The sequence below is a fragment of the Balaenoptera ricei genome, chromosome 20, assembly GCF_028023285.1.
Source record: "Balaenoptera ricei isolate mBalRic1 chromosome 20, mBalRic1.hap2, whole genome shotgun sequence".
Taxonomy (NCBI): Eukaryota; Metazoa; Chordata; class Mammalia; order Artiodactyla; family Balaenopteridae; genus Balaenoptera; species Balaenoptera ricei.
In genome coordinates this window covers 7,711,542-7,736,889 of record NC_082658.1, presented here as the reverse complement: position 1 = coordinate 7,736,889, position 25,348 = coordinate 7,711,542, and the positions used below count along the sequence as shown (strand labels likewise).

General features: G+C 50.8%; 3 protein-coding genes across 7 annotated transcripts in view; 2 read left to right on the top strand and 1 right to left on the bottom strand.

Annotated features, from left to right (window-relative positions):
* The window catches only part of UNK (unk zinc finger), a 34,193-nt gene extending 31,427 nt beyond the window's left edge, over window positions 1-2,766 (bottom strand). For 2 of the 5 annotated variants that reach the window (XM_059908536.1, XM_059908537.1), the window contains exon 1: window positions 2,594-2,684. Coding sequence is in view for 3 of the 5 variants with exons in the window: in XM_059908535.1 (XP_059764518.1) it covers window positions 2,594-2,697 (104 nt within the window). In the remaining 2 variants the exon portion in view is untranslated. Of the gene's footprint in view, window positions 1-2,593 lie in introns of all 5 variants that reach the window. The other 3 variants (XM_059908535.1, XM_059908534.1, XM_059908538.1) reach the window with 3 other exon arrangements.
* Window positions 2,767-6,469: 3,703 nt separating this feature from the next.
* Window positions 6,470-10,042, top strand: LOC132356234 (histone H3.3A). The gene is made up of 4 exons (XM_059909156.1): window positions 6,470-6,603; window positions 7,081-7,218; window positions 7,338-7,491; window positions 7,588-10,042. The coding sequence occupies exons 2-4, from the start codon at window positions 7,091-7,093 to the stop codon at window positions 7,714-7,716; spliced, it is 411 nt and encodes a 136-aa protein (XP_059765139.1). The 5' UTR covers window positions 6,470-6,603; window positions 7,081-7,090; the 3' UTR covers window positions 7,717-10,042.
* Window positions 10,043-17,346: 7,304 nt separating this feature from the next.
* On the top strand, window positions 17,347-25,275 carry GALK1 (galactokinase 1). Its single transcript, XM_059908874.1, has 8 exons — window positions 17,347-17,566; window positions 18,254-18,443; window positions 18,884-19,003; window positions 19,207-19,342; window positions 19,452-19,633; window positions 24,619-24,769; window positions 24,871-25,033; window positions 25,126-25,275. The coding sequence occupies exons 1-8, from the start codon at window positions 17,402-17,404 to the stop codon at window positions 25,195-25,197; spliced, it is 1,179 nt and encodes a 392-aa protein (XP_059764857.1). The 5' UTR covers window positions 17,347-17,401; the 3' UTR covers window positions 25,198-25,275.
* Window positions 25,276-25,348: the final 73 nt, after the last annotated feature.

The following is a 25,348-nucleotide window of genomic DNA, read 5'->3' as shown; positions in this document are numbered from 1 at the left end:
TCAAGTCTAGCACAAGTGCCGGCTACACCAATTTTCTGAAAGGATTAATTCTAAGTTTCCCTTAAAGTAAGAATATTCAACAGCTTAAAAAAAGAAAACAAACAAAATAATTATCTTTCAAACTATGTTACGAATAATCCTCTTGGATTGGGAAAAGGAGGGCTCAAACTCTAGGACTTTAGTTGTGGTATAAGAATAAAGGGCAAGAAGCAAGCCAACAGGAACACAATTTTTGCTTTTGATGGATTCAACTGTGTTTGCCAAGACTGACATTATGATGAGTGGGATTCAATTTTAATGCAAATCTCTTCTAGATTATTGCAAAATTAATGCATGTCACATAATCTCAAATAACATCAGGTACAAAAAAATACACAAAATTAACGTATAAGAAAGTTTTAAAATGTAAAAAAAATTTGACAGGTAAAAAAATACAAACATTCAAAAAAAAAAACAAGGAGTCTATATCTGTATTCAACAATGGGATCAATGCAATAGATAAGGTCATATTCAGGTTGGAACAAATTCTGGAAATTCATGCTACAAAAGAGAATGAAAAAAATGCTCGGCAGCTCAAAATTTTATAACAAATATTGAAATCAAAATAAAATGTTCGTGTCTCCTAACCCCCAAGGAAAACAAATGGGTCCACCTTAAATAATTAAATTCAGAGCCAACAAGTGTACTCGTGCCATCATCAGTGTCCTCATGCTCCCTGCTCCTCAGACCTGAGTGAAGCTTTCCAAATCATCAAGGTTTCTGAATGCCCATAAATCTACCAAGAAAGACAACTGACTTCTATCTCTGATTTTTGGACACACACACACACACACACACACGCACACACACACACACACACACACACAGAGGAACAGATAATAGAAAATAAAGAGATGGGAACACCTCCAACCTCCAACCACCCAATCAGGCCTGGGCTTTTCATCTGCTGCTAAGCCACTTTAAGAGCCCAGACTGATTACTCTGTACTTACCCACAAGGAATGGAAAGACAGATTTTAAACAAATGAGCATCAAGAGGACAAAGACTCATATTAACACACACAGCTACTGACTTGTTTCATCTCTCAATTCCAAAATGATTAGAAAGCCTTTCTAATATAGACTCCATAGTATACTCAATGACAACACAACACAGAAACAGAGGTTGCTGAAACCAAGATTCACATAACTCAAAATGTTATCGGTATTTTTCTGAAAAAACGTGATCTGAGCAACCAGTGATTATAAATAAGTTCCAATAAGGTGAAGTTTGCAGATTTCCAAATCAAGACCCTACTGTTGCTTGACCACACCATTCATCTGATCACTGAATTCTCTGAGATAAGACCAGCTCACCAAAGCCAGCGGCAGGATTGCAGAAAGAACTCCAGTAAGAAAGCAATGCAAATGGCCATATTAGAAAAGTTATAGTTAACATGAGTCAGACTTAAGTCCACAAAAAGTTTCAAATGATTTCAACCAATAACAGAGAATCTCACGAAGAAACCAATACACTTCCTAAAATCGATGTTCCCTAATACCAGAAGAGTCTCCCAATGGGTCTCACTTCCATCAGTGACAAACAAGTGCTCCTGTTGTCTACTTCTTTCTACTCCAACACATGCTTCTTGCTCTTGGTTCACCAGACAGCATTACTGTGTTCCCCTTACGGGCTGTTCAACCCCCAGCTTCCAAAATCTCCAGCAAGACTGAGGTACACTTGGGGATCCTTCTAAACTTGCACACAACTTGGGAGACGAAGGGGATGTGGGGCACTCAAAGAGCATCAGGGAAAATGGAAACCAACATTGTGCTTAACAGGAGGGCCTGCCTCTTTTTCTCTTTCTTTCTCCCAAAGCATCTAGCACTAGGTAGTTGCTTAAAGTGCCTTGAGAGGCAATATTATAAAAAGACGACAGGGACCTACATTTAGACACAAGCAGATTCCCAGGAAGAGGCTTCCCATCTTACTGGACTCTCGTAGCATCAGCATTTGGGGCTCCCTCTGATGCCACATTTGGCTTGGGCCTGAGGACACATTCGGACCCCATCAGCCTCGGGATCCCTGACTAGGGCTGGGTCAACTGTTTAAGTGAATTCAAGCAAGAGTGACCTCTGTGGACAACACACGGGCCTCACGGACACAAAAGGCCTCCTGTGCACACTACATGGGTCGCCTGACAAGACTTCACGCTAACGGTCATTTATAAGCGGGTCTAGGGCTGGCCCCTTAGGAACTCATTCTGGTCGCATCTTAGACTTCTTATCGCCCCAGAAGTGCCTGGGATTGTGGTTTTATGGTCTGAGGAACAGTTAGGCCTCGAAGGCCCGGCCTAAGATGTGTGCACTCCGCATCCCAAGCTCCCGCCTTCCCCACTCGGCGGCGGGGACCGGGTTTCCCGCCCCTCGGCCGACCAAAGGTTGGTGGCAGTTGGAGGCAGTTGGGACCGGCCCCAGCAGGTTGGAACCGGTCTGGGCCGGGCCGGAGGAAGAAGGGGGGAGGGAGAGGCCGCCTCGCGCTCTCCCTGCGCGCGTGACTCACGCTGGCCGCTGACGTCAGGCGTGCGCGCGCGGCGGGGGGGGGCTCTACGTACGTGTAGTGCTGCGGTTTCTCGGGCTGTGCCTGCAGCACCTGAGCGGTAGCGGCCGGGGGCGCCGACGAAGCTGCGGAGCCGCCGGGCCCTGGGCCCTTCGACATGGTCCTGTCTTCCTGCCTCTTCGCCGCTCCCCTTTTATTATTCAGTCTGCGCGGTCCGCGCCGAGGCCCCAGTGCGCCTGCGCCGCGCCACGAGAACGTGAAGACCCCCCGCACGGCAGCAAGGGTTGCTGGGAGTTGTGGTCCCAGGTTCGGTTGGAATTTTACCGTCAGCAGAGGGTTGCTGCCGAAGGAACGGACCACAATACCCAGGGATCCTTGCAGACGGTGTCCCGGATGCTGAGGGCCCGCGACGGTTTCTGGGGATTGCAGTCCGGCTGCGTTTCTTCTTAACTGCGGGTTTCCAGGTTCGTAGGGGAGCCTTTCCCTGAAATTGGAGCCCCTGGAGTAGAAGAGGCCCAGAGCTAGGGAGGGCCTACCGACTGCTGGGAAACGGTTCCAAGTGTAATTGCACTGCCAACAGTGTAACAATTACCTCGCCTCCATACTTAGCACACCCTGGGCTCGGTTCTGATGCCGGCCCTGAGCAGTGGGCCTTTGAGCTTCAGGCACCTGGAGTCCGCCAACATCCTCATTCCTGCAGTGGGACCAAGCTGAGAGGCGTGAAGGAAAGTCTGCCCGTTGGAAGTCAGCTTAAGAAACCTTTGATAACGAAGAGCTACACTACACAATACTCTGTTCCTGCGCCTTTGCTGAGGCGCTCCGTAAACCTTTACCAGCCCTGAAACCTGGAACTCCACGACTTGGGTCCCTTCTCAACTCGACACCTGGCTTGACCAACTTGTTTCCAGTACATTAAGGGCCAAGGACGAATTTAATCTCCGTCTAGCATAGTCTCAGGTACACTGGCAAGTTGCAGGGGCGTCGAGAAGCATCACAGTGTACAGAGGAAGGACATGGGTTTGAGTAGGGAGTGCGATTTATAATCCACTCCAGTTTCCTGCTGCGGATGCCAGCGTTTCTACTGGTGAAAATGTCTCCTACCCGCTTCCCGCCAGTTGGGCGAAGTTCTTCATAGATATTTTAACATTTGTTATTTAACTTTGTTTTCCATATTGAATCTATTTAAAACCATTGTTTTACAGACTAATTTACATTTTATTAGATAACGTTAACTAATGTTAATCTCATTAAAGAAACACACTCCGAATAACGAATAACCTTACGGGTGAAGCAGGGTGGGGTGAATGGAAAATTGTTAATGTTTTAAGACTGATACATATCTATTTTATTTTGTTACGAGTAACTTCACATCAGAAGCCAAATTGTCAGCCTACAAAGTTGAGAAACTGGTATTTCTTAAACATGTCAAATCAGTTGTTTAACCACTAGGGGCATTTGAAGATGAAAAATTCCAAAAGGACAAAAAAGTTGTGTATTGCTTTACTCCTATTATTAAATCCAAATAATTGGCATATTTGTTATCCCCAAAATACCCAAGTGTGATTTGAATGAAGAAATGTAGTTAAGAGTGCTAGATTTTAAATAAGGGTATACCATGAGCTTCAGAATAAGTGTGTACTGGTAGAACTGGGAGATGATATCATCCAAACTGCTTAATTTACAGAAGAGGAAACCAAAACTCAGAGAGGTTAAGTAACCTGTGCGAAGTTACTCAGCAAGTCTGACAGAACAGGAACTAGGACAGTAGCCTACATGCTGCATCATGTTTTGCATTGTTTTGAGTGTATTAACATTTTCAGTTGTTCCCTATTTCCTGTGTTGCTTTTCCTCCCCTGCATCCACTTAGGAAAAAGAAAAACATAGCGATAAGACGGCCAAGTAAGAGGGACAAACTGTTTCCACTAATCATCCTTAAATGGATGCATGTAAATTCATACCTAGTTTCTCCTGGAGCAGTTTTAGTTCTTCTGTAGTAATTAGCAAAACTGGGGACGGGGATGGGGGGCCCGGCGGATAACTAGACTATTTCTCCTGTAGAAAGCATGGGACAGACAGGGTTCTGGATCTCCTAGAAAAGCCTTGGAACACAAAATGGGTGATAATTCAGGAGCCCATTCCTTCTCCAGGCCATCTGAGCAGTCAAAAAAAGATGACAGGGTATTTTTCTGGTTACATCCCAGGACATTTGACAGCCTCTTACGTGAGATGTAACCAGCGCCCTGTTTCTCGGCTTTACCCAGGTTCTGAGAACAGGGCATCTTGGTTTGTCTTCTCAGTCTGGCATGAATGAAACAGCTTAATTTTTCCCCTACCCTAAGCTTTGGGCAGAAGGCAGAAAACTAAAGTTGATTGAATTATCACATAAAAGTTTAGATATATAATAATTAAATACATACTGTGCGTGTTATGATTGAGAGGGCTGAAATAACAAGAGGAATTTGGAAATAGAGGTTGGGTCAAAGGTGTTTTTTGTCATAGCTGCTTTTTCAAACTGCATTTTTTTTCTCTCACTATTGATGGTGAGGGGGAACTCTGGCGTCAGGAGTAAATTTTTGAGATATTTGTGTTTATGTATAATAATTCTCTGAGTTGAAATCTATATGTACCTGGTTTTGCTGCTTTTTTATTTTAATTAAAATATTCGGTGAGGGACTTCCCGGGCTCTCCAGTGGTTAGGGCTCCGCGCTTCCACTGCAGGGGGCGCGGGTTCCATCCCTGACCGGGAGCCTGAGATCCCACATGCTGCACGGCACGGCCAACAAATAAATAAGTTCGGTGAACCCAGAGTAAGAACTGCGGAGTAGAATGCCCAAGGCTCTGTTTCAATTTTCTGAGCTTTGTTCGGCGGGTCTTAACCTTAAGCCTGCTTTGATATTTTATATAACTGAGTCACCTGAAAAACTAAACATTAAAATCAACTCAAGACATTTAGGCAAAGGTAGGGATTACCATTTTTATACATTTGCCCTGTTTTTTCAGAAGTAACACATTCCAGGATATACCATTAAATACAAGTGAACGTATTTAATTTAGTTTTCTTTTGTTTACTCTTTATGGACATGCAAATACTGTTTTAGAACTGACTATTCCCATTCTGGCTGTAGTTATTTCGTTCAGTTGAATTACATAATTTAAAAAATATGTTGCTTAGTGGGTTACTTCTTGTTTAAGCATTTTGAAATCACAAAGTATTTTGTGATGGTCTAAGAACATACAAAACTATACTTCTAAAATAATTTATTGACATTTGTTTTTTTGTATCTATTATTTACCCCTCCCCACCCAACCCCACCAAACAAAAGAACTCCCTTTTGATTAAAATGTATATGCCTGATATATAAAATACTTGGTTAGATAACATGATTTGCTGAATTCTAATTCTCATTTACACTACGTACCTATCAAAATGTTAATGAAAAGTAATCACAGGGAATACTTTTTTTTTATATTGGAAAATATTTACAAAATTTTCGTTAAAGAAACCTCTCCTCCTCCTGCATTGTATTAGCTTGATGCAAATAAGGTTAGGCTCCTTCCCGTCCCGACTCTTAAGTCCTGATAGGGACCAGTGCAATTCATTTGCATTGACTTTCTATTGTAGAGCTTTGGAACCAAGGGAAGGATCCAAACATAGCTACATTTTATCCAATCAGAAGAGCCACTTAGTGCTAAACTCTGATTCGTCCATTCCGCTTTCCATTCATCCAATCATTAGGCCACTTTAACAGCCAATCAGTGGTCTAGATGTCCGCCAATCAGCGAACGGGGCCGAAGCACGGCCTTTGTGTCGGGGGATGTCAGCGCGTCGGCGAAAGCGTCAGCCAATAGAAAAAGTCGTTGGTGTATGCAAATTAGGGTCCTATGACGCAGAGACGCAGCGTGAAGCGTGGGTATAAAAACGGAGGCATAAGGGGGGCCTGGAACGCAGAGCGGTTTGGTCGTTAGTCGGAGGAGTTTCTTCTGTTAGTTCGGCGACTGCGGCTCTTCATTGGGCAGCAGGAGCGGCGCGGCTGTCGGAGAAGCGGCGTAAAATTTCGGCATTGGGTAAGTGTTCTTGGGTTTACGCGTGACATGAGGCTCTGTCAGCCGTTGGTGTCGCGGGCCGCGGCTGTTGAGAGCCGAGTGCCGGCTGCTGCGGGCTGCCCAGGCTGCTTGCTGGTGCCGGCGTGGGGGGGACGGTTGGTTTTCCCTTGGGGCTTCGTTCCGGAACCATGTCTCCGCCTCTTTCCCGCTGGTGATTCAGAGGTCCCGACGCCGGGTTCCGGGCAGCCGGGCCTCCGCCCGTCGAGGAGGGGAAGTGACTCCTCCCCGCGCCCCCCCTCCCGGGGGAGGCTGTTGCTACTTGCAGCCTGAGTCATTAGGGGAGGGGGAGGAGGCGGCAGCCCTCGGCCATCTGCCGCCCGCCTTGGGGCGCGAGGAGGCGGGAGGGCAGCGGCGCCGGGCGTCCCGCCCCCTGCACTCCCGCCGCCGCATCCCGGGAGGCGAGCGTCGAGGCCCCGGAGTCAGGGATTTGTTCCGCAGGTGAAAGAAAATGGCCCGAACCAAGCAGACTGCTCGTAAGTCCACGGGTGGCAAAGCGCCCCGCAAACAGTTGGCCACTAAAGCGGCCAGGAAAAGCGCTCCCTCTACCGGCGGGGTGAAAAAACCTCATCGCTACAGGTAGGCAGCGCGGCAGGAAAACAATGACTCGGCGGCGCGCCGCGAGCGGGACGCTTCCTGCTGCTTGATCTGCGCTCTCGGTTAACCGGTGTCCCTTTACGCCTTCCTCTTCGCTTCAGGCCCGGGACCGTTGCGCTTCGAGAAATCCGTCGTTACCAGAAATCCACCGAGCTTCTGATCCGGAAGCTGCCTTTCCAGAGGTTGGTGAGGGAGATCGCCCAGGATTTCAAAACCGACTTGAGGTTCCAGAGTGCCGCCATTGGTGCGCTTCAGGTGAGGTGGCCGAGGCTGCGTGTAGCAGGGGCGGAGGGCTTGTGTGCGGTTCTCCTCCTCGGAGAGCGTTAATAGTGTGGCTCTTGTCCTCAACAGGAGGCTAGTGAAGCGTACCTGGTGGGTTTGTTTGAAGATACTAATCTGTGTGCCATCCACGCTAAGAGAGTCACCATCATGCCCAAAGACATCCAGTTGGCTCGCCGGATACGGGGAGAGAGAGCTTAAGTGAAGGCAGTTTTTATGGTGTTTTGTAGTAAATTCTGTAAAATACTTTGGTTTAATTTGTGACTTTTTTTTGTAAGAAATTGTTTATAATATGTTGCATTTGTACTTAAGTCATTCCATCTTTCACTCAGGATGAATGCGAAAAGTGACTGACTGTTCACAGACCTCAGTGATGTGAGCACTGTTGCTCAGGAGTGACAAGTTGCTAATATGCAGAAGGGATGGGTGATATTTCTTGCTTCTCATGATGCATGTTTCTGTATGTTAATGACTTGTTGGGTAGCTATTAAGGTACTAGAATTGATAAATGTGTACAGGGTCCTTTTGCAATAAAACTGGTTATGACTTGATCCAAGTGTTTAACAATTGGGGCTGTTAAGTCTGACCATACATCACTGTGATAGAATGTGGGCTTTTTCAAGGGTGAAGATACAAGTCTTAACCACAGTGTAACTTACAGTTTCCTTATTAAAAAAAAAAAGTAAACCTGGCAGCTATAGAATACACTATGTGCATTTATAATAGCTATTTTATATATTGTAGTGTCAACATTTTTAAATTAAATGTTTTACATTCACATGTGGTGGGGAGTCTTGTCATTAAGGTGTGTGTAATATAGAGTCCGGTTGGTTTTCTCCTAACTAGACTGCACTTGTTTTTCATACGTAGTAAAATGCTTTGCGCATTATACCTTGCATAAGTCCTCATTCTACCACATGTTGACTAACCCTCTAGCTGATAATGCAGACACTAACGGGGGGATTTATTTATAAGGGCTCTAGAATATAATACAAGTTATTCACACCAGCATCATCTGTCACTAATATAGTAGTTAGTGCAGCTTTTCTTTGTGTTGTGGTTGGTCTCATAACTAGGTTGAGTTTTTCTCTGCCAAGAGGGAACAATACCAAACTTCTTTTCCTTGTGGAGTTTGTATTATAATAACCCTTAGGCTAAACTTGCTGTGGGGGAGGGACACACAGCTTCAGCTCATGGAACCTCTGCCGGTTAAAATGGTGTCAATCTGGTATAAGGTCCTGGGAAAAATCACTTCATAGAGATGGCTTTCTAAGTGGTTTTAAAATTTATCCTTCTATTGAAGTTTTTAGGTCAATTATGTATGTTGACTAAATTTACAAATAAACTTGTTTATCCAACTAAGTGTCAAAAACCTAAATTGAATGTTGAAAGCTTAATACATCCTTTATTTAGGTCCTTTAAGTTTATTTCAGGTTTTGCTTGGTAGACAAAGGAAGTATATTTATTTACAGAAATATTTCTACAAAGCATGTAAACAGCTCTCTGCTCTATAAAAATGCCATGACAGCTGTATATGCAGTGTGGACTTAAGACTCTTATTAATATGCTTCTCCCCCCTGCGCCTCTGTTGTGAAGGAAAGTAAATTTCTTTGAAATTCCAGGACTCAAATTTGGGGTCTGTTCCTGAACCTGTTTATGAAGCACATTTATAGATCTCTTCATATAGCGAGTTATTTTAACACAAGCCCACAGGTATAGAATCTTGTTAGTCTAAGCCGCTTTTTCAGTATGAAACTAGTGTTCTTGACCAATGATGGCCACCAGTGAAGCATAGTATGTCAGCAAGACATGGGCACAAGAACCACACCAATCAGACAAAAGAATTCTGTATAATTTGAAGTCAGTAGCTGGAGGAAGTCTCTATGCTCTGATAAAACAGTTCGGTGGGGTTTTTTTTTTTTAAGTTTGGGCTAGTTTCAAATTTAGGGTTTTAAGGGGTTTAGGATTGGAAAGAGGCAAGTCAGATTAGGATTGGGAATCTTGGTAATTTAGTGAGCTTTTTATGAGGTGTCAAAATCTGATACAGTATAATGAACTGGTTTCCTAGAAGGTGCATCATAATGAGTTCTGGAACCAACTCTGACAATTTACTTGCATTGTTCTTGTGAAGGACATTGAAATCCTAGCCAGTGGAACGTGGTGTGGAGTGTCTGGCAGTTCCAAACACAAGTAGAGAAACAGCTATGGTGATGCGTCTCCTTGAGTTACCACTCGAGCTAGAGTAGGCGACAAACTTTCTCACCAAGTCTGCATCCCAAGGTAGGATTTTACGGGGCAGCTTGGAATCTGCTAAAATAGTGCAACTTACACTTCCATACTTTTAATTTTTAAGCCAACGGGCAGAAATATTTTCTGGTTCTAGGAAACTGCCCACATGTTATAATACCCATGGGTTAAAGTGGTAGAACAGTCTGAAGAGAAAAGCAAGCAAAAATTGGAGCTCATGAAGGCATCCTGTGCTGTTGATGGATGAGACAAAAATAAAGTTTTTAAAGTTTAGACTTTCTCATCTTGTTAATGGTCTTCATTTGGATGATAATGTTTTTCTTTCACAAAGTTTTGTGGGGGAAATGTTCAGAAAACCTTGCCTTCTGACTCAGCTGGTGGTGGGTGGGGGAGTGCATTCCTCAGCTCTCCCCGATGGTCGTGTCCTGGGGCTCCCCCTACCTGGTTTCTTGCAAGCACTGTTTCTTGCCTGGTGTCAGGTGTTGGGGCTGGGGTCTGCCTCAGTAGGAAAGCAGGCCCCTTCTGGAACACTTTCAGGTAGGGCAGCAGAGGGTGGACACAGTCTAGTCAGCTGTGTGCCATTGGACCCACAGGAAACTCCAGGGCTTGCCCTTAAGCTTCTGCAGGCGAGGGCCAGCCTGCCTGTGGACGCAACAGCACAAAGTTAGGGATCAGTGCCTCAGGCCTGTGGCCAACCTGCCCTGCCACAGAGAAGGACGAGGGGTAGTTTTCAGCACACCCTTCTGTAGCAGTCGTCTCACTGTGGGTAGCGTGGCCCGCTAGGCCCAAGAGCCTTGAGCCTCCGCCCTGGGCATCCCGCCCTCACCCCCACCTCCCCATCCGTTGACAGTCACCTCACCACGGCAGTCACAGCGCATTTCCCTGGGCCCCACCTCGGGCGCTGATACGAGAACACAGCTGAGCTCCATGTGCTCTGTCTGCGCTCCACGGCCTCTTCCTTCCCTCAGCCCATTGGCCGTGGCACCTGCCTCTGTAGGCGTTCCTCAGGGATGTCAGCAGCCCAGACCCTTCCATCAAGCTGCGCCTGGCTTCTGGCCAGCAGCTCCAGCACAAGCAGCCAGCATTCCACCTACCTTCCTGAAGGCAAGGCTGGAGGAAGGCAGGAAGGAAGAACTGACCCTTGCCCAGGTTGCTAACCCAAATCCTTGCACCCTGCTCAGAAGGCTAATGTCCTTGGGCCAGGTGGCCGGCCTTTTGGCTCCCTGACTCCTTTGTCAGCAGGTCTGGGGAGTGAGCAAGGCTGTGGGCCGAGGTGGGTGGGTGCAGCTGGGACAGCTTTGAGTATATTCACAGAGGCTGTGCTGTGAGCAGGGACCAGAGGCTGTTGTCCTCCCTCCTGGGGTGGGTGGAGAGGTGCTTGCTCCCTGTGGTCCTGCCTGCTGCCCAGCTGCCCCTGGCAGTGAGGGATCCCACCCCGACAATCACCGTTGTTCCAAGCAGAGTCATGGGACTTGGGTGTGACGTGTCCCCAGCCTGTCCTGGTGTCCTCACCTGAGCCCTGTGTCCAGTGTCCAGCCAGGGACCCTCCACCCCCATTCCACCTACCCCATTGCCCTTCCTGAGAAAGAAGCTAAGAGGTTCTGCAGACACCCCCCCTCCACCCCAGCTAGGGAAGCAAGGCAGGGGGCGGCGGGGCGGCTCTTCAGTGAGGCTGTGACTCTTGGAGGAGCTAAAAGGTCACATGTGATCTGGAAAGGGGCACAGAGGGGCGTGGTTGGGCAGTCAGGGTCTGGGGTCTTCTCTCTGGCAGCTACCAGCCCCCGTTCAGGAAGCTGCAGTTCTGGGAATATACACAGTGGAAGGGAGAGTGGGCTGAAAGGGAGAAGGCCATCTCCAATTCACCAGTACCGGTGACAAGAAGGGCTCTGGGGAAGGGAGGCTGGTGGGCTGCAGGCTTCGGGCTGGCCGCCTTTGGCTGAGGGGTGTGTGAGGGACTGCACATGTCCCCAGGGAGATGGTGCCCGGGCTCCGTTAACCTCTACTCCCTTCCCACCCTCTCTGTCGGACACACTAGGCCCCAGGACCTTTCCCATAAGCGCCTCACTGGCTGGCACTGAGCCAAGAGCATCAGCATGGGGTTGGGTCCAAGGCCCAGCCTTCATGAACCTGAGGGTCCTGCGACAGTCCAAGGGCCTCTCCCTCCTCAGTGCCCTGCCTTTGACCAGTCTCAGTCTTCCTGCCCACCCACAGTGGCCTGGAGACCTGCCAGCTGCTGTGCATAGGGCGAGGTGCAGGGAGAGACAGCCGCAGCTGCATCCTGTGAGTCTGGATTTGCTCCCTGCCTGGCCATCAGCAGGGTGGTCGTCAGCCTAGAGGGCAGGAACTTCAGGGACACAGTGGGGGTACCAAATAAAACGAGGCCTGCAGCTGGCGCCTCTTAGCGGGGCACCTGAGGCCGGGGATGGACAAGAAACTCCCGGTGCTCCGAACGCAAGACCTGAGTCTTGTCTGCCTCTGGAGTCGTGCCTGGCACACAGCACAGACTCCAGGCGTGTTTGCCGGCCGACCCAAGGCCCTGGCAGCCCCACAGCGCATCTGGCTGGATCTGCTTCTGGCATGAGTGGCGAAGAATCAGTCAGGTTCCCAAGAGCTTTGGTAACTGGCCTGGCTTCCAAATCGGGAGTGTTCCATGTAGGAAGTGGGGCTCCAGGGGTCCAGGAGAGCAGCTGCCCCTCCTGTTCCTTACTATGAGGCTGAGCTTTGGATTTTAATCCTCCAGTAAGCAGAGGCTGGCAGAGCAGAGGCTGCAGCAGGTCAGAGTGCTCCTGGAGACAGGGCGGTTGCTGAGAGAACAATCTCAGTATCAGACAGACCCAGGTTCAAGGCCCAGCTGTCCTACTTGGATGAGTTCCTTAACCCATTTGTGCTTCTTTTCCTCATCTGTAAAATGGGAATAAAACCACTGTCTACGCAATAGGCTTGGAAGGATTTAATGAGACAATGTGTGCAAAGTCTGGTGCCTTTAAAACCGAAGTCCAGAGCACTGCCCGATCAGAACGGGCACCGGTAGTGAACAACCAGTGCTGCCCTGCAGGCTGCATCTCCGCCCTGGTACCAGGGTTTACCACAAGCTTGACATTGGCATTGTCAACATTACAGAAGCTGTTATCACTAATGTAGCAGACGGGCAGAGGGGGCCCAAATCAGGAGATAGGTTAACCCCCTGGGAACAACAAAAAGAACCTCCCAGAATGGGTGAAAGGGTGAGCCACCTGCTGAGAGCAAACATTTTCAGAGACTGTAGATATTAGCTTGGGAGATATGGATCCAAGTCCCATCAGGAAACCAGTCTTTAACTGCAGCAGAGAGGCCAGAGCTGCATGAAGCACAGAGACCTTCATTGCATGAAGAAAGATGGGGTCCAGCAGGGAGGGCCCAAGGGCTAAGAATTGAGTGCAGGGACAAACACGGACTCTGGGAGAGAAGAGCCGCCTCTGGAAAACCTGTCCTCAGTGGTGGGCCCGGTCTCGCCATGACCTGGACAAACAGCTTGCCTAGGCCACTGGGTACTCAGCCGGCACGGGTGGTATTCCCACCACTGGATAATTTGTCCCCATGGGGGCTATTACTGAGAATTCTATCATGACACCTCAGTCCTGTGTGACAGTTGGCTCTGGTTGCTCTGATACAAGTAAGTTTTTTTGGCCAGCAGAGCAGAGGACAGACTTTGGGTGGCAGTGTCCCCTTTAAGGTGCCACCTTCCCCTCATTCTTGTGACATCTGGCCAGGAAATGGGAGGGAGGGTTAAAGGTCAGAGGCAGACTTTCTTCTGAACAAATTTTATGTAACATGCTAGATGGGATTCAAACACTGAGAGTAAACAGGTCTCCCAAATGAAATCAGTGTTTCAGAGTCCGGAGTGAGCCATCAGGAGCACCTGCCCTTGGGTCAAATCAGGTTTTCCAAGAACAACTGAAACATACAAAGGATGAAGATGGGTCAAAGGGAGTGTTTTCAATCAAAATGAAACAATGGAAATAAACAGAGGTGTGGGCTGCCTAGTGATCAGAATTCCCAGAAAGCTCTTTATTCCTTTGTCAGAGCATTTATCTCAGTCAGGGTGGGGCGAGGGTCAGATTGAGACTGCCTCCCTATCAGACCAAGGCTTTTATCTGGCCCACTGCCTGCTGGAGAGTCCAACAATGTCTGTTGTATTAATGGATGATTGATTATAATAGCAAACATTTATTCTGTGCTTACCAAGTGCCAGGGGCTGGGCTGGGCACTCTATGAAGATGACCTCATTCACTTCCTTTTGAAACAGTCTGTTGGGAAGGAAACACACTAGCCCCACTTTACAGATGAGAAACTGAGGCTCAGAGGGGTTAAGTCATCTGACCAAGATCACACAATAGTAAGGGCAAAGATTTGGGCTCAGAGCTGTTGGACATCAAAGCTGAGGTGGGTAAATGATGTACAGAGTCGGGGAGGCTTCTCCAGTCATTGCCTCGTGGGGAGGCATGGTTTGTGAGTTTAATTCCATTTTAACCAGCCCCAAGGGCCACTCACCGTTTTGTCTTGTTTTATTTTGCCTATGCCAAAAAATGCTTTACTGAGGAGTGCTCAAAAGGCCCATTTAAAGTGTATAATTCAATGGTTTCAGTATATTCACAGATATGGATAAACCATCACCACTGTCAATTTTAGAACATTTTCATCACCACAAAGGGAACTTGGTACTCTTTCCTAACACCCTCTTATTCTCCCATTCCCCTCAGCCCCAAGCAACCACTAATGTACTTTCTGTCTTTATAGATTTGCCTATTCTGGACATTTCGTCTGGATAGGATCATACAATTTGTAGTCTTTTGTGACTGGCTTCCTTCATTTACTATGTTTTCAAGGCTCATCCGTGTTGTAGCAGGTATCAGAACTTCATTCTTTTTATGGCTGAATAATATTCCCTTGTATAGGCCACATTTTGTTTATTCATTTTCCCTTTTGGATTGCTTCCACCTTTGGTCTAATGTGAATAGTGATGCTATGAACATTAATGTACAAGGTTTTGTGTGGCTATATTTTTTCTCTTGAGTGTACATTTAGGAGTGGAATTGCTGAGTCATACAATAACTCTATGGTTAACATTTTGTGGAACTGCTTAATTGTTTTACATTCCCAGCAGCAGTGTATGAGCGTTTTGATTTCACCACATCCTCACCAACACTTGCTATTTTCTGTCTTTTTTTTTTTTTTAACTTAAGCCATCCTAATGGATGTGAAGTACTATCTCATTGTGGGTTTTTTTTTTTTTTTTTTAATTTGTTTATTTTTTGGCTGCGTTGGGTCTTCGTTGGCCGGCTTTCTCTAGTTGCAGCGAGCGGGCTTATTGTGGTGGCTTCTCTTGTTGCGGAGCACAGGCTCTAGGCACACGGGCTTCAGTAGTTGTGGCACATGGGCTCAGTAGTTGTGGCGCACAGGCTTAGTTTCTCCGCGGCATGTGGGATCTTCCTGGACCAGGGCTCGAACCTGTGTCCCCCGCATTGGCAGGTGGATTCTTAACCACTGTACCACCAGGAAGTCCCCTCATTGTGGTTTTGATTTGCATTCTCCTAATGACTAATGATGTTGAGCATCTTTTCATATCTTCTCTGGAAAAATGTTCAAATCTTTTGCCCATTTTTTTCAAGCTTTTAAACCTTTTCTTTATTGATCCCCAAGCCTTATATTTAATCTTTTTGCCCATTTTTAAATTGTCTTTTTTACCGTTGAGTTGTAAGAGCTCTTTATACATTCTTCTTTCTTTTTTGAAAAATTTATTTATTTAATTAATTTTTTTGGCTGCGTTGGGTCTTCTTTGCTGCGCGCGGGCTTTCTCTAGTTGCAGCGAGCAGGGGGCTACTCTTTGTTGTGGTGCATGGGCTTCTCATTGCAGTGGCTTCTCTTGCTGTGGAGCACAGGCTCCAGGCGCGTGGGTTTCAGTAGTTGTGGCACGTGGGCTCAGCAGTTGTGGCTCATGGGCTCTAGAGCACAGGCTCAGCAGCTGTGGCACATGGGCTTTGTTGCTCCGCGGCGTGTGGGATCTTCCCAGACCAGGGCTTGAACCCGTGTCCCCTGCACTGGCGGGCGGATTCTTAACCACTGCACCACCAGGGAAGTCCCTCTTTATACATTCTTTTTTTAAAAAATTTATTTATTGTTTCTGGCTGCGTCGGGTCTTTGTTGCTGCTTTGTTGTTTTTCTCTAGTTGCAGCGAGCGGGGGCTACTCTTCGTTGTGGTGCATGGGCTTCTCATTGCAGTGGCTTCTCTTGCTGTGGAGCACAGGCTCCAGGCGCGTGGGTTTCAGTAGTTGTGGCACGTGGGCTCAGCAGTTGTGGCTCGTGGGCTCTAGAGCACAGGCTCAGCAGCTGTGGCACATGGGCTTAGTTGCTCCGCGGCGTGTGGGATCTTCCCAGACCAGGGCTCGAACCCGTGTCCCCTGCATTGGCAGGCGGATTCTTAACCACTGTGCCACCAGGGAAGCCCTCTTTATATATTCTTGATACAAGTCCCTTAAATATGATTTGCAAATATTTTCTTCCATTCTGTGGGTTGTCTTTTCACTTTCTTGATGGGGTGGTCCTTAGATGCACAAAAGTATTTTATTTTGATGAAGTACAATTTACATATTTTTCTTTTGTTGCTTGTGCTTTTGGTGTCATATCTAAAAAACCATTGACTAAGCCAAGGTCCCAAAGGTTTAACCTTATGTTTACTTCTAGGAGTTTTCAGAGCTGACTTTTGAATGTTCTTGGGGCAACCCCCTGAGCAGACCCCAAGCTACCCTGGCTGCAACCCTCCCCAAAACCCCCACTCTAATCCCGAAGAGTGTGCTTACATTTCAGCCTTTCCCTCCAAGTTTTCATATGTGGTGGCCAACTGTGGACAGGCATCCAGTCAGGAGCTGCGGACAGCTTGAAGGTTTAGGATGCAGGCTGGTGAGAGAGGAGGTGGCTAGTGTCAGACTCTGGGCACCAGGCCCTGGGACCAAGGTTCCAGGCTGAGAAAGCACCTGCTGGGGCCAACAGCCCAACCTACCTTGGCAGCTGGGTGGGTCCTTCCAGGAGGGGCTGGGCCCACTGCTGTCCATCTCCACCCTCCCTACTCCTCCATTGCTAGGAGCTGGGACAGCAGGTCCACTCTAGAAGAGAAGCCTGTAGAAAGTGACTCCACCAAACTTGGCTTTCCTTATTTCTATTTACACTGATTGTCCGGCTGCCCTCTTACAGATTTATGATCAGAGGCTGGTGACCTCTCACAGTTGCAGGACTTTAGGACCTAGGAGATCCTTTTGGGAAACCCAGGTGTTGGAAGCCAGCTCTATTGCTCCGGCTCGGGTAGATGGCTGGGTGGATGGGTGTGGACACAGAGAGGGGCACCAGGGCCAGGAAAGAGCAGCTCAGATCTCCCGGGCCGGCCAATACCCGCCCCGCTGGGCGCCCAGCACTCCTTTGGAAAGCCCGCCGCCGGCCCGCCCCGCGCGCCCAGCTGGTGGATTGGGCCGGAACCGCGGGCGGGGCGGGGCCAGCGCGGCCCGATTTGGGGCGGTGCGTGCAGCTCTGTGAGCCGACGCCGCGCGGCTCCGCCCCGAGCATCCCGAGCTGACCCGACTGCGCCCGGCAGAGCCGCAGGGTGAGTGTCATGGCCGCTTCCGAACAGCGCCAGCCCGGGGAGCTGCTGGCCAAGGCCCGGAGAGCCTTCCTGGAGGAGTTCGGGGCCGAGCCCGAGCTGGCCGTGTCGGCCCCGGGCCGCGTCAACCTCATCGGGGAGCACACGGACTACAACGAGGGCCTGGTGCTGCCCATGGTGAGGGGCTGCGCGGGAGGCGCCATCTCCCCGCGCGCGCTGTCGGGCGGGCCGCTCCGAACTTTTACTCCAGCCGAGTGTGGGGGACGAGCACGTGGGAGAGACCCTAGGACGGGGCATTTCACACGTTGGAAGGGAGGAAACGGGGAATCCGCGAGGAAGTAGGCTGTGGACCGCTGATCCTCGCCATCTCCTTGGGAGCCGCCTCAGATTGTCGGGGAATGCGGAAGGGGGCCCAACTGTAAACCGAGGCGAAGTAGCCCTAAGCCTCCTGGTCCAGCCCGTTCAGTTCGCAGAGGAGGGAATGGAGGCACAGAGAGGGCTAGTGATCTGCTCAGGGTCACACAGCTGAGGTGGAGCTGCCTTAGTCTGGGGCTATGTCCATCCCACCTTGCATCTTCCAAAATGGGAAGGCGTCAGAAAGAGCTCGTCTGATTCTGTTTTCCTATTGACCCACAGCCAGGAGCCCACGCTTAGGGCAGAGTACAGGTCTGCACTCCCGCTACACTGGCCCTGCCCCTGAAGACCTATGGGATGGGACCCAAGCCCCCCAAGGCCAGATGAACATGCAGGCTCTTCCCTGAGACACTCCCTATTCCCATCATGTTGAGCCTGGAGGTCACCTCCTTGTCTGTCCCTGGCCCCTTGGTATTGGAAGTTTTGCATACTATTTGTTTCTTCTGCCAGGCGCTGGAGCTTGGGACTGTGCTGGTGGGTAGCCCCCGGGCAGATGGGCTTATCTCCCTCCTTACCACCTCTGAGGATGCCGACGAGCCCCGGCGGCTGCAGTTTCCCCTGCCCACAACCCAGCGGCCACTGGAGCCTGGGGCCCCCCACTGGGCCAACTACGTCAAGGGAGTGATTCAGCACTACCCAGGTATGGGGCCCAGGCCTGGGTCAAATTCCTGTCTCTCAGCCGCAAAGCTCATTAGCTCATCTAATCCACTGTGGGGGTAGGCATGCAGGGTGGAGCATCCCCATTGTACAGGTGAGGAGACTGATGCCCCGAGAGGTTCTAGAACTTGCCCTGGGTTGCCCATGACACGATTGGAGGAGCCAGGGTTCAAACCCCAGCCCGTTGGTCTCCAGAGCCCTAAACCAGGAGGACTAGGAGACCGTGTCCTAGGAACCTCAGGGTAGGAGGATGGAGGGCGGCGGACCCCTTGGCCCAACAGGTTGGTGGCCTCTGACAATTGAGACACATTTCCCTGGAAGCAGCTGCCAGGCAGTTGCCTCCTTTGTACCAGAATACATGCCCTTCTTGTGCTCATCCTTCCAGATGGCCCGTCTTACCATCATCCATTCTTTCTCCTGCAGCTGCCCCCCTCCCTGGCTTCAGTGCAGTGGTGGTCAGCTCAGTGCCCCTGGGGGGTGGGCTGTCCAGCTCAGCATCCCTGGAAGTGGCCACGTATACCTTCCTGCAGCAGCTCTGCCCAGGTACCTCCTAGACCCCAGCTCCCAACCCAGCCCTCCTTCCCTGAGGTCCTGTGATCAGAGCTTCCTACCCCAATTGTGGCTTTGGGGGAGTGGGTGGGGAATCTCCCTGGAGTATCATTGGACACATTGGGGGCTGCTCCCACCCTCCCACCCCTAGTGCTCCCTCCTGGGCCCCAGCCTTCCCACCTTGCCCTGTGCTGCAGACTCGGGGACAATAGCCGCCCGGGCCCAGGTGTGTCAACGGGCTGAGCACAGCTTCGCAGGGGTGCCCTGTGGCATCATGGACCAGCTCATCGCACTGCTGGGGCAGAAGGGCCACGCACTGCTCATTGACTGCAGGTCAGGGGCTCCCCTTGTCCCCTCCCACCTCGTAGGAGCTCCTGGATGAAACATGCGTGGCAAACAGACGCTTGGCCTTGTCATCTTCCTGGCTCCATCTCCATCCCAGGTCTCTGGAGACAAGCCTGGTGCCGTTGTTGGATCCCAAGCTGGCTGTGCTCATCACCAACTCCAACGTCCGCCACTCACTGGGCTCCAGCGAGTATCCCCTGCGGCGGCGCCAGTGTGAAGAAGTGGCCCGGGCGCTGGGCAAGGAGAGCCTTCGTGAGGTGCAGCTGGAGGAGCTGGAGGGTGAGAGCTGGCTGGGTGTACTGTGTCCTGGAGATGGCTGGGCACCCTGGGGTGAGGGGGGCTGCCGGGGTCTCGCTGTGGCTTTGACCCGGATGTACATCCCCTCACCTCCAGGGACCTCTGCCAAGCTCTGCCCACTCCCCCAACACTGCTGACTTAGCACTGCTTGAAATCTCCATATTGTTTTTTCTAATGTGAGGATTAAGTATCCACCGTGGAAAATACAGAAAAGTACAAAGAAGAGGACTTCCCTGGTGGTGCAGTGGTTAAGAATCCGCCTGCCAATGCAGGGGACACGGGTTCGAGCCCTGGTCCAGGAAGATCCCACATGCCGCAGAGCAGCTAAGCCCATGAGCCACAACTACTGAGACTGCGCTCTAGAGCCCGTGAGCCACAACTACTGAGCCTGTGCTCTAGAGCCCGCGAGCCACAACTACTGAAGCCTGAGTGCCCAGAGCCCGTGCTCCGCAACAAGAGAAGCCACCACGAGAAGCCCGTACACCACAACGAAGAGTAGCCCCTGCTTGCCGCAACTAGAGAAAGCCCGTGCGCAGCAACGAAGACCCAACGCAGCCAAAAAAAAAAAAAAGTACAAAGAAGAAAATAACAAGCTATAAGATCACTACCCAGAGATAGCCACTATTAGCATTTTAGTATATTTCCTTCCAGTGTTTTTCTACATCTGTATTTTCTTTTTTAAAATTAATTAATTAAAAATTTTTTTTTTTTTTTGGCTGCGTTGGGTCTTCGTTGCTGTGCATGGGCTTCAGTAGTTGTGGCGAGCGGGAGCTACTCTTCGTTGTGGTGCGCGTACTTCTCATTGCGGTGGCTTATCTTGTTGCGGAGCGCGGGCGCTAGGTGCGCAGGCTTCAGTAGTTGTGGCACGTGGACTTCAGTAGTTGTGGCTCACAGGCTCTAGAGCGCAGGCTTAGTAGTTGTGGCGCACGGACTTAGTTGCTCCGTGGCATGTGGGATCTTCCTGGACCAGGGCTCAAACCTGTGTCCCTTGCATTGGCAGGCGGATTCTTAACCGCTGTACCACCAGGGAAGTCCCAATTTAAAAACTTTTAATTAGGGCTTCCCTGGTGGCGCAGTGGTTGAGAATCTGCCTGCCAATGCAGGGGACACGGGTTCGAGCCCTGCTCTGGGAAGATCCCACATGCCGCGGAGCAACTAGGCCCGTGAGCCACAACTACTGAGCCTGCGCGTCTGGAGCCCGTGCTCCGCAACAAGAGAGGCCGCGATAGTGAGAGGCCCGCGCACTGCGATGAAGAGTGGCCCCCGCTCGCCGCAACTAGAGAAAGCCCTCGCGCAGAAACGAAGACCCAACACGGCCATAAATAAATATTAAAAAAAAAAAAAAACTTTTAATTGAAATATCCTTGACTTACAATGTTATGTTAGTTTCAATATCTGTATTTTCAAGGTTGAGTATATGCAGTGTTGCCACCTGCCCTTTTTTTTTTTTTTTAAATTTATTTATTTATTTATGGCTGTGTTGGGTCTTCGTTTCTGTGCGAGGGCTTTCTCTAGTTGCGGCAAGCGGGGGCCACTCTTCATCACGGTGCGCGGGCCTCTCACTATCGCGGCCTCTCTTGTCGCGGAGCACAGGCTCCAGACGCGCAGGCTCAGTAATCGCGGCTCACGGGCCCAGTTGCTCCGCGGCATGTGGGATCTTCCCAGACCAGGGCTCGAACCCGTGTCCCCTGCATTGGCAGGCAGATTCTCAACCACTGCGCCACCAGGGAAGCCCTGCCCTTTTTTTTTTACTTAACATTATCTCAGAGCCCTTCTCTATGTCATGAAAGGCCTGTCATCAACACGGCTTTTTAAAGCTACATAGCATTTCAGCATCTAGGTGCACTGTAATTTACTTAACCATTTTCTGGTAATCATACCTAACACCGAGATGGATTTTTTTTTTATATAAATTTATTTATTTTTGGCTGCTTTGGGTCTTCATTGCTGCACACAGGCTTTCTCTAGTTGTGGCGAGCGGGGGCCACTCTTCGTTGCGGTGCGCGTACTTCTCATTGCGGTGGTTTCTCTTGTTGTGGAGCACGGGCTCTAGGTGCGTGGGCTTCAGTAGTTTTGGCGTGCAGGCTCAGTAGTTGTGGCTCACGGGCTCTAGAGCACAGGCTCAGTAGTTGTGGCGCATGGGCTTAGTTGCTTCACGGCATGCGGGATCTTCCCAGAACAGGGCTCAAACCCTTGTCCCCTGCATTGGCAGGTGGCAGGTGGATTCTTAACCACTGCGCCTCCAGGGAGGTCCCTGTGATGGGTTGGTTTTTTTGTTTGTTTGTTTTTATTTTTGGCTGCATGGTTCTTCATTGCTGTGAGTGGGCTTTCTCTAGTTGCAGTGAGCGGGGGCTACTCTTCGTTGTGGTGCTCGGGCTTCTCATTGCGGTGGCTTCTCTTGTTGCGGAGCACAGGCTCTAGGCATGCAGGCTTCAGTAGTTGTGGCTCACGGGCTCTAGAGCACAGGCTCAGTAGTTGTGGCGCACAGGCTTAGTTGCTCCGCGGCATGTGGGATTTTCGCGGACCAGGGATTGAACCTGTGTCCCCCGCATTGACAGGCAGATTCTTATCCACTGCGCCACCAGGGAGGCCCCCTTGATGGGTATTTTTTTTTTTTTTTGGATGGGTATTTTTATACATAATTCTTTTTCTGCATTTTCTTCCTGTTTTCTTAGGATTAGATTATTAGGAGTAGGATCACAAAGTCAAAACATAACTCTTTTTTTTTTTTTTTTTTGCCCATGCTACATGGCTTGTGGGATCTTTTTTTTAAATTTAATTTAATTTAATTTAATTTATTTTTGGCTGCATTAGGTCTTTGTTGCTGTGCGCGGGTTTTCTCTAGTTGTGGCGAGCAAGGGCTACTCTTTGTTGCGGTGCGCTGGCCTCTCATTGCGGTGGCTTCTCTTGTTGCGGAACACGGTCTCTAGGAGTGCGGGCCTCAGTAGTGTGGCTCACAAGCTCTAGAGCGCAGGCTCAGTAGTTGTGTCGCATGGGCTTAGTTGCTCCGCAGCATGTGGGATCTTCCAGGACCAGGGCTCGAACCTGTGTCCCCTGCATTGGCAGGTGGATTCTTAACCACTGAGCCACCAGGGAAGCCCGGCCTGTGGGATCCTAGTTCCCCAACCAGGGATCGAACCCGGGCCTTCGGAAGTGAAAGCGTGGAATCCTAACCACTGGACCGCCGGGGAATTCCCATAACGTGTATTTTTAAGTTTCCTGATACACATGGCCAGGAAGATCTATTGAACAGTTTAAAGGTCATGTAAACATTAACTCATTTAATTCTCTCACAACTCTGTAGAGCAGATATTGTTATTATTCTCTCTTTTTTTTTCTTTTTTTTTTTGATTGGGGAATGTACAGTAAGTGGCAGTGCTGAGACTTGAACCCAGGCTGATCAGCTCCATCCTCCTGACTGAGGGGCCAGGCTGCTGGCGTTGGGAGCTGTGCCCTCCCTCGCATTGTCGGGGTGCCCATCTCAGAGACCATCTTGTCCTTGGTGAACTGTCACCTTCAGACCTGCCCCACCTGCTCTCTGCAGGTGACTGTGGCCGAGCTTTTCACACTTGAGCGCTTTTGCCATTTCTTCCCTCCACCTCAGCCCTTCCATCCGCTGCCTCCCCCGGGGGTCTCCCTCTACCTCAGGAACAGTGCTGCCCTCTGCCTGCCTTTCTGCCCTCTGCCTGGCTCCTCCCCTTCTGCTTTGAAACATGCCCAGTTTTCTAACCTCCTAAAATAGAGTCTCCTTCCCATGCCAGTCCTCTGGGAAGAGTACCCATTGCTCACGGCCCCCGTTTTCTCATTTCTCCTCATTTCTAAATCCTCTGAATATGCCCGCCCGTCTCCCAAGCCACCCGCCATGATAGCTCTCCCAGGGGTTCCCCACAGAAACCTGGGGGTTGCCCTCCCTGCCCTCTCAGTGCCAGATCTGCTTGGCCACAGCCCCGTGTCTCTGCCCAGGCCTGCCCCAGGCTTTGTCCCCAGCACAGAGCGCCAGCCACGGCTGCTCCGCGGAGGTCTCCGATGGGAGCCTGCAGCCCCCCACTGGGGTCCTGCAGCCTTCGCCTGACCCTGACAGAACGCCTCCTCCTTCCCCTGGACGCCTCTCCTTTTGACTTCCCCTTTTCTGTTATTTCCTCGCCCTTGTCACTGCTGTCTGAAACTTCAGAGCCACCTCTGAGTCCTCCCTGCCCTCCTTTCCTTCCTCCCCACACCCGGCCTCTCTTGGTCTCTGACTGTTTTAACAGCTGCCATCTCCTGGCGCTGGCTTCTCCCAGCAGGGCCCCCTGCTCAAGGCAGTCACTTTCGTCAGCTAGAGCTCAGCTCCATCCCTCCCCTGCTCCAGAACCTCTCTGGCACCCGGAATTAAGTTGTAAAGTCCTAAGTGCTCAGGGCTGCCATCAGCGACTCAGCTTGCTCTGCCCGCTTCAGCGTTAGCCAGTGGGACGGCTTGCTGGTTCCCTGGGGTGCCCCGGGCAGACCTGGTCTGTACCCCAACTCTGGAGCCCTGGCTCTCGGAGGCTTCGCTGTTAACTCCAGCAAAAACACCAGCAGGACTTTTCCTTCCTGTTCTGTCTTGGCCTCTTGAAGGCAGCATTGTGTCCCACTCACCATGGAAGCACCAAGAGTCTGGGGCTCAAACTGCTGTTTATCGAGCACCCGCTGTGTGCCAGGCACCCTGCTGGGACCACTCCATGTGTCTGCTCACCCAGTCTTCCCTGCGCGCCAAATGAGGCGGGTGTCCCCTTTTATAGTCGAGGAGGGGAGGCTCTGAAACCTTGGTCACCAACCCGAGGTTCTACCCAGAACTCAGTCAGAACCAGGTCTCAGACTGGAGATGCCCCCGCACCCGCCCCCCCCCCCCCCACCCAGCCAGTGCCCTGGAGCCATCGTGCCCCTTTTCCACATGCACAGGGGCCCAGAGGCGGTGGATGGTGGGTCTTCTGACTCCTTTTCCGCCCCAGCTGGCAGGGAGCTGATGAGCGGGGAGGCCTTCCGGCGGGCGCGGCACGTGGTGGGTGAGATCCAGCGCACGGCCCGGGCAGCAGCCGCCCTGAGCCGCGGCGACTACAGAGCCTTCGGCCGCCTCATGGTGGAGAGTCACCACTCGCTCAGGTGAGATCCCGGGTGCCCGGCACCTCCTGGTCACAGGCTGTCCCCTGTGCCGGATGGGGCTGGTTCACGGCCTCCCCCCTACCCCCGCGTCCTCTCTGCAGGGATGACTATGAGGTGAGCTGCCCCGAGCTGGATCAGCTGGTGGAGGCCGCGCTCTCTGCGCCCGGGGTTTATGGCAGCCGCATGACAGGCGGTGGCTTTGGTGGCTGCACGGTGACCCTGCTGGAGGCCTCCGCCGCTTGCCTAGTGATGCAGCACATCCAGGTGGGCAGGTGCCAGAGACCGGGGGGAGCGGGAGAGATGGGTTCCCAGGGCCGTGCTGTGCTCAGACCCCACCCCACCCGTCCCTCCTACAGGGGCAGTACAGCGGGACCGCCACCTTCTACCTTTCCCAGGCGGCCGACGGCGCCCAGGTGCTGCGCTTGTGAGGCCCTCCCAGGCCGGCCCACGGCAGGCCTGCCCTCCAGCCTGGGTGCTCAATAAACTTGTATTACCTCCGGCTCTGATACCTGCCTGTCTCCAGAGGTGGATGTGTGCTTGGGCATCAGAGAAAGGTGGGTATAAGAACTGCTCCCTTGC

Excerpts from the sequence above, each read along its gene's own strand:
- LOC132356234 (XM_059909156.1), top strand. The coding sequence starts at position 7,091 with ATGGCCCGAACCAAGCAGACTGCTCGTAAGTCCACGGGTGGCAAAGCG. Across the intron at positions 7,219-7,337 it reads AAAAAACCTCATCGCTACAG|GCCCGGGACCGTTGCGCTTC; the intron begins GTAGGCAGCGCG and ends TCTTCGCTTCAG. Across the intron at positions 7,492-7,587 it reads CCGCCATTGGTGCGCTTCAG|GAGGCTAGTGAAGCGTACCT; the intron begins GTGAGGTGGCCG and ends TGTCCTCAACAG.
- GALK1 (XM_059908874.1), top strand. The coding sequence starts at position 17,402 with ATGGCCGCTTCCGAACAGCGCCAGCCCGGGGAGCTGCTGGCCAAGGCC. Across the intron at positions 18,444-18,883 it reads AGTGATTCAGCACTACCCAG|CTGCCCCCCTCCCTGGCTTC; the intron begins GTATGGGGCCCA and ends TTTCTCCTGCAG. Across the intron at positions 25,034-25,125 it reads TAGTGATGCAGCACATCCAG|GGGCAGTACAGCGGGACCGC; the intron begins GTGGGCAGGTGC and ends TCCCTCCTACAG.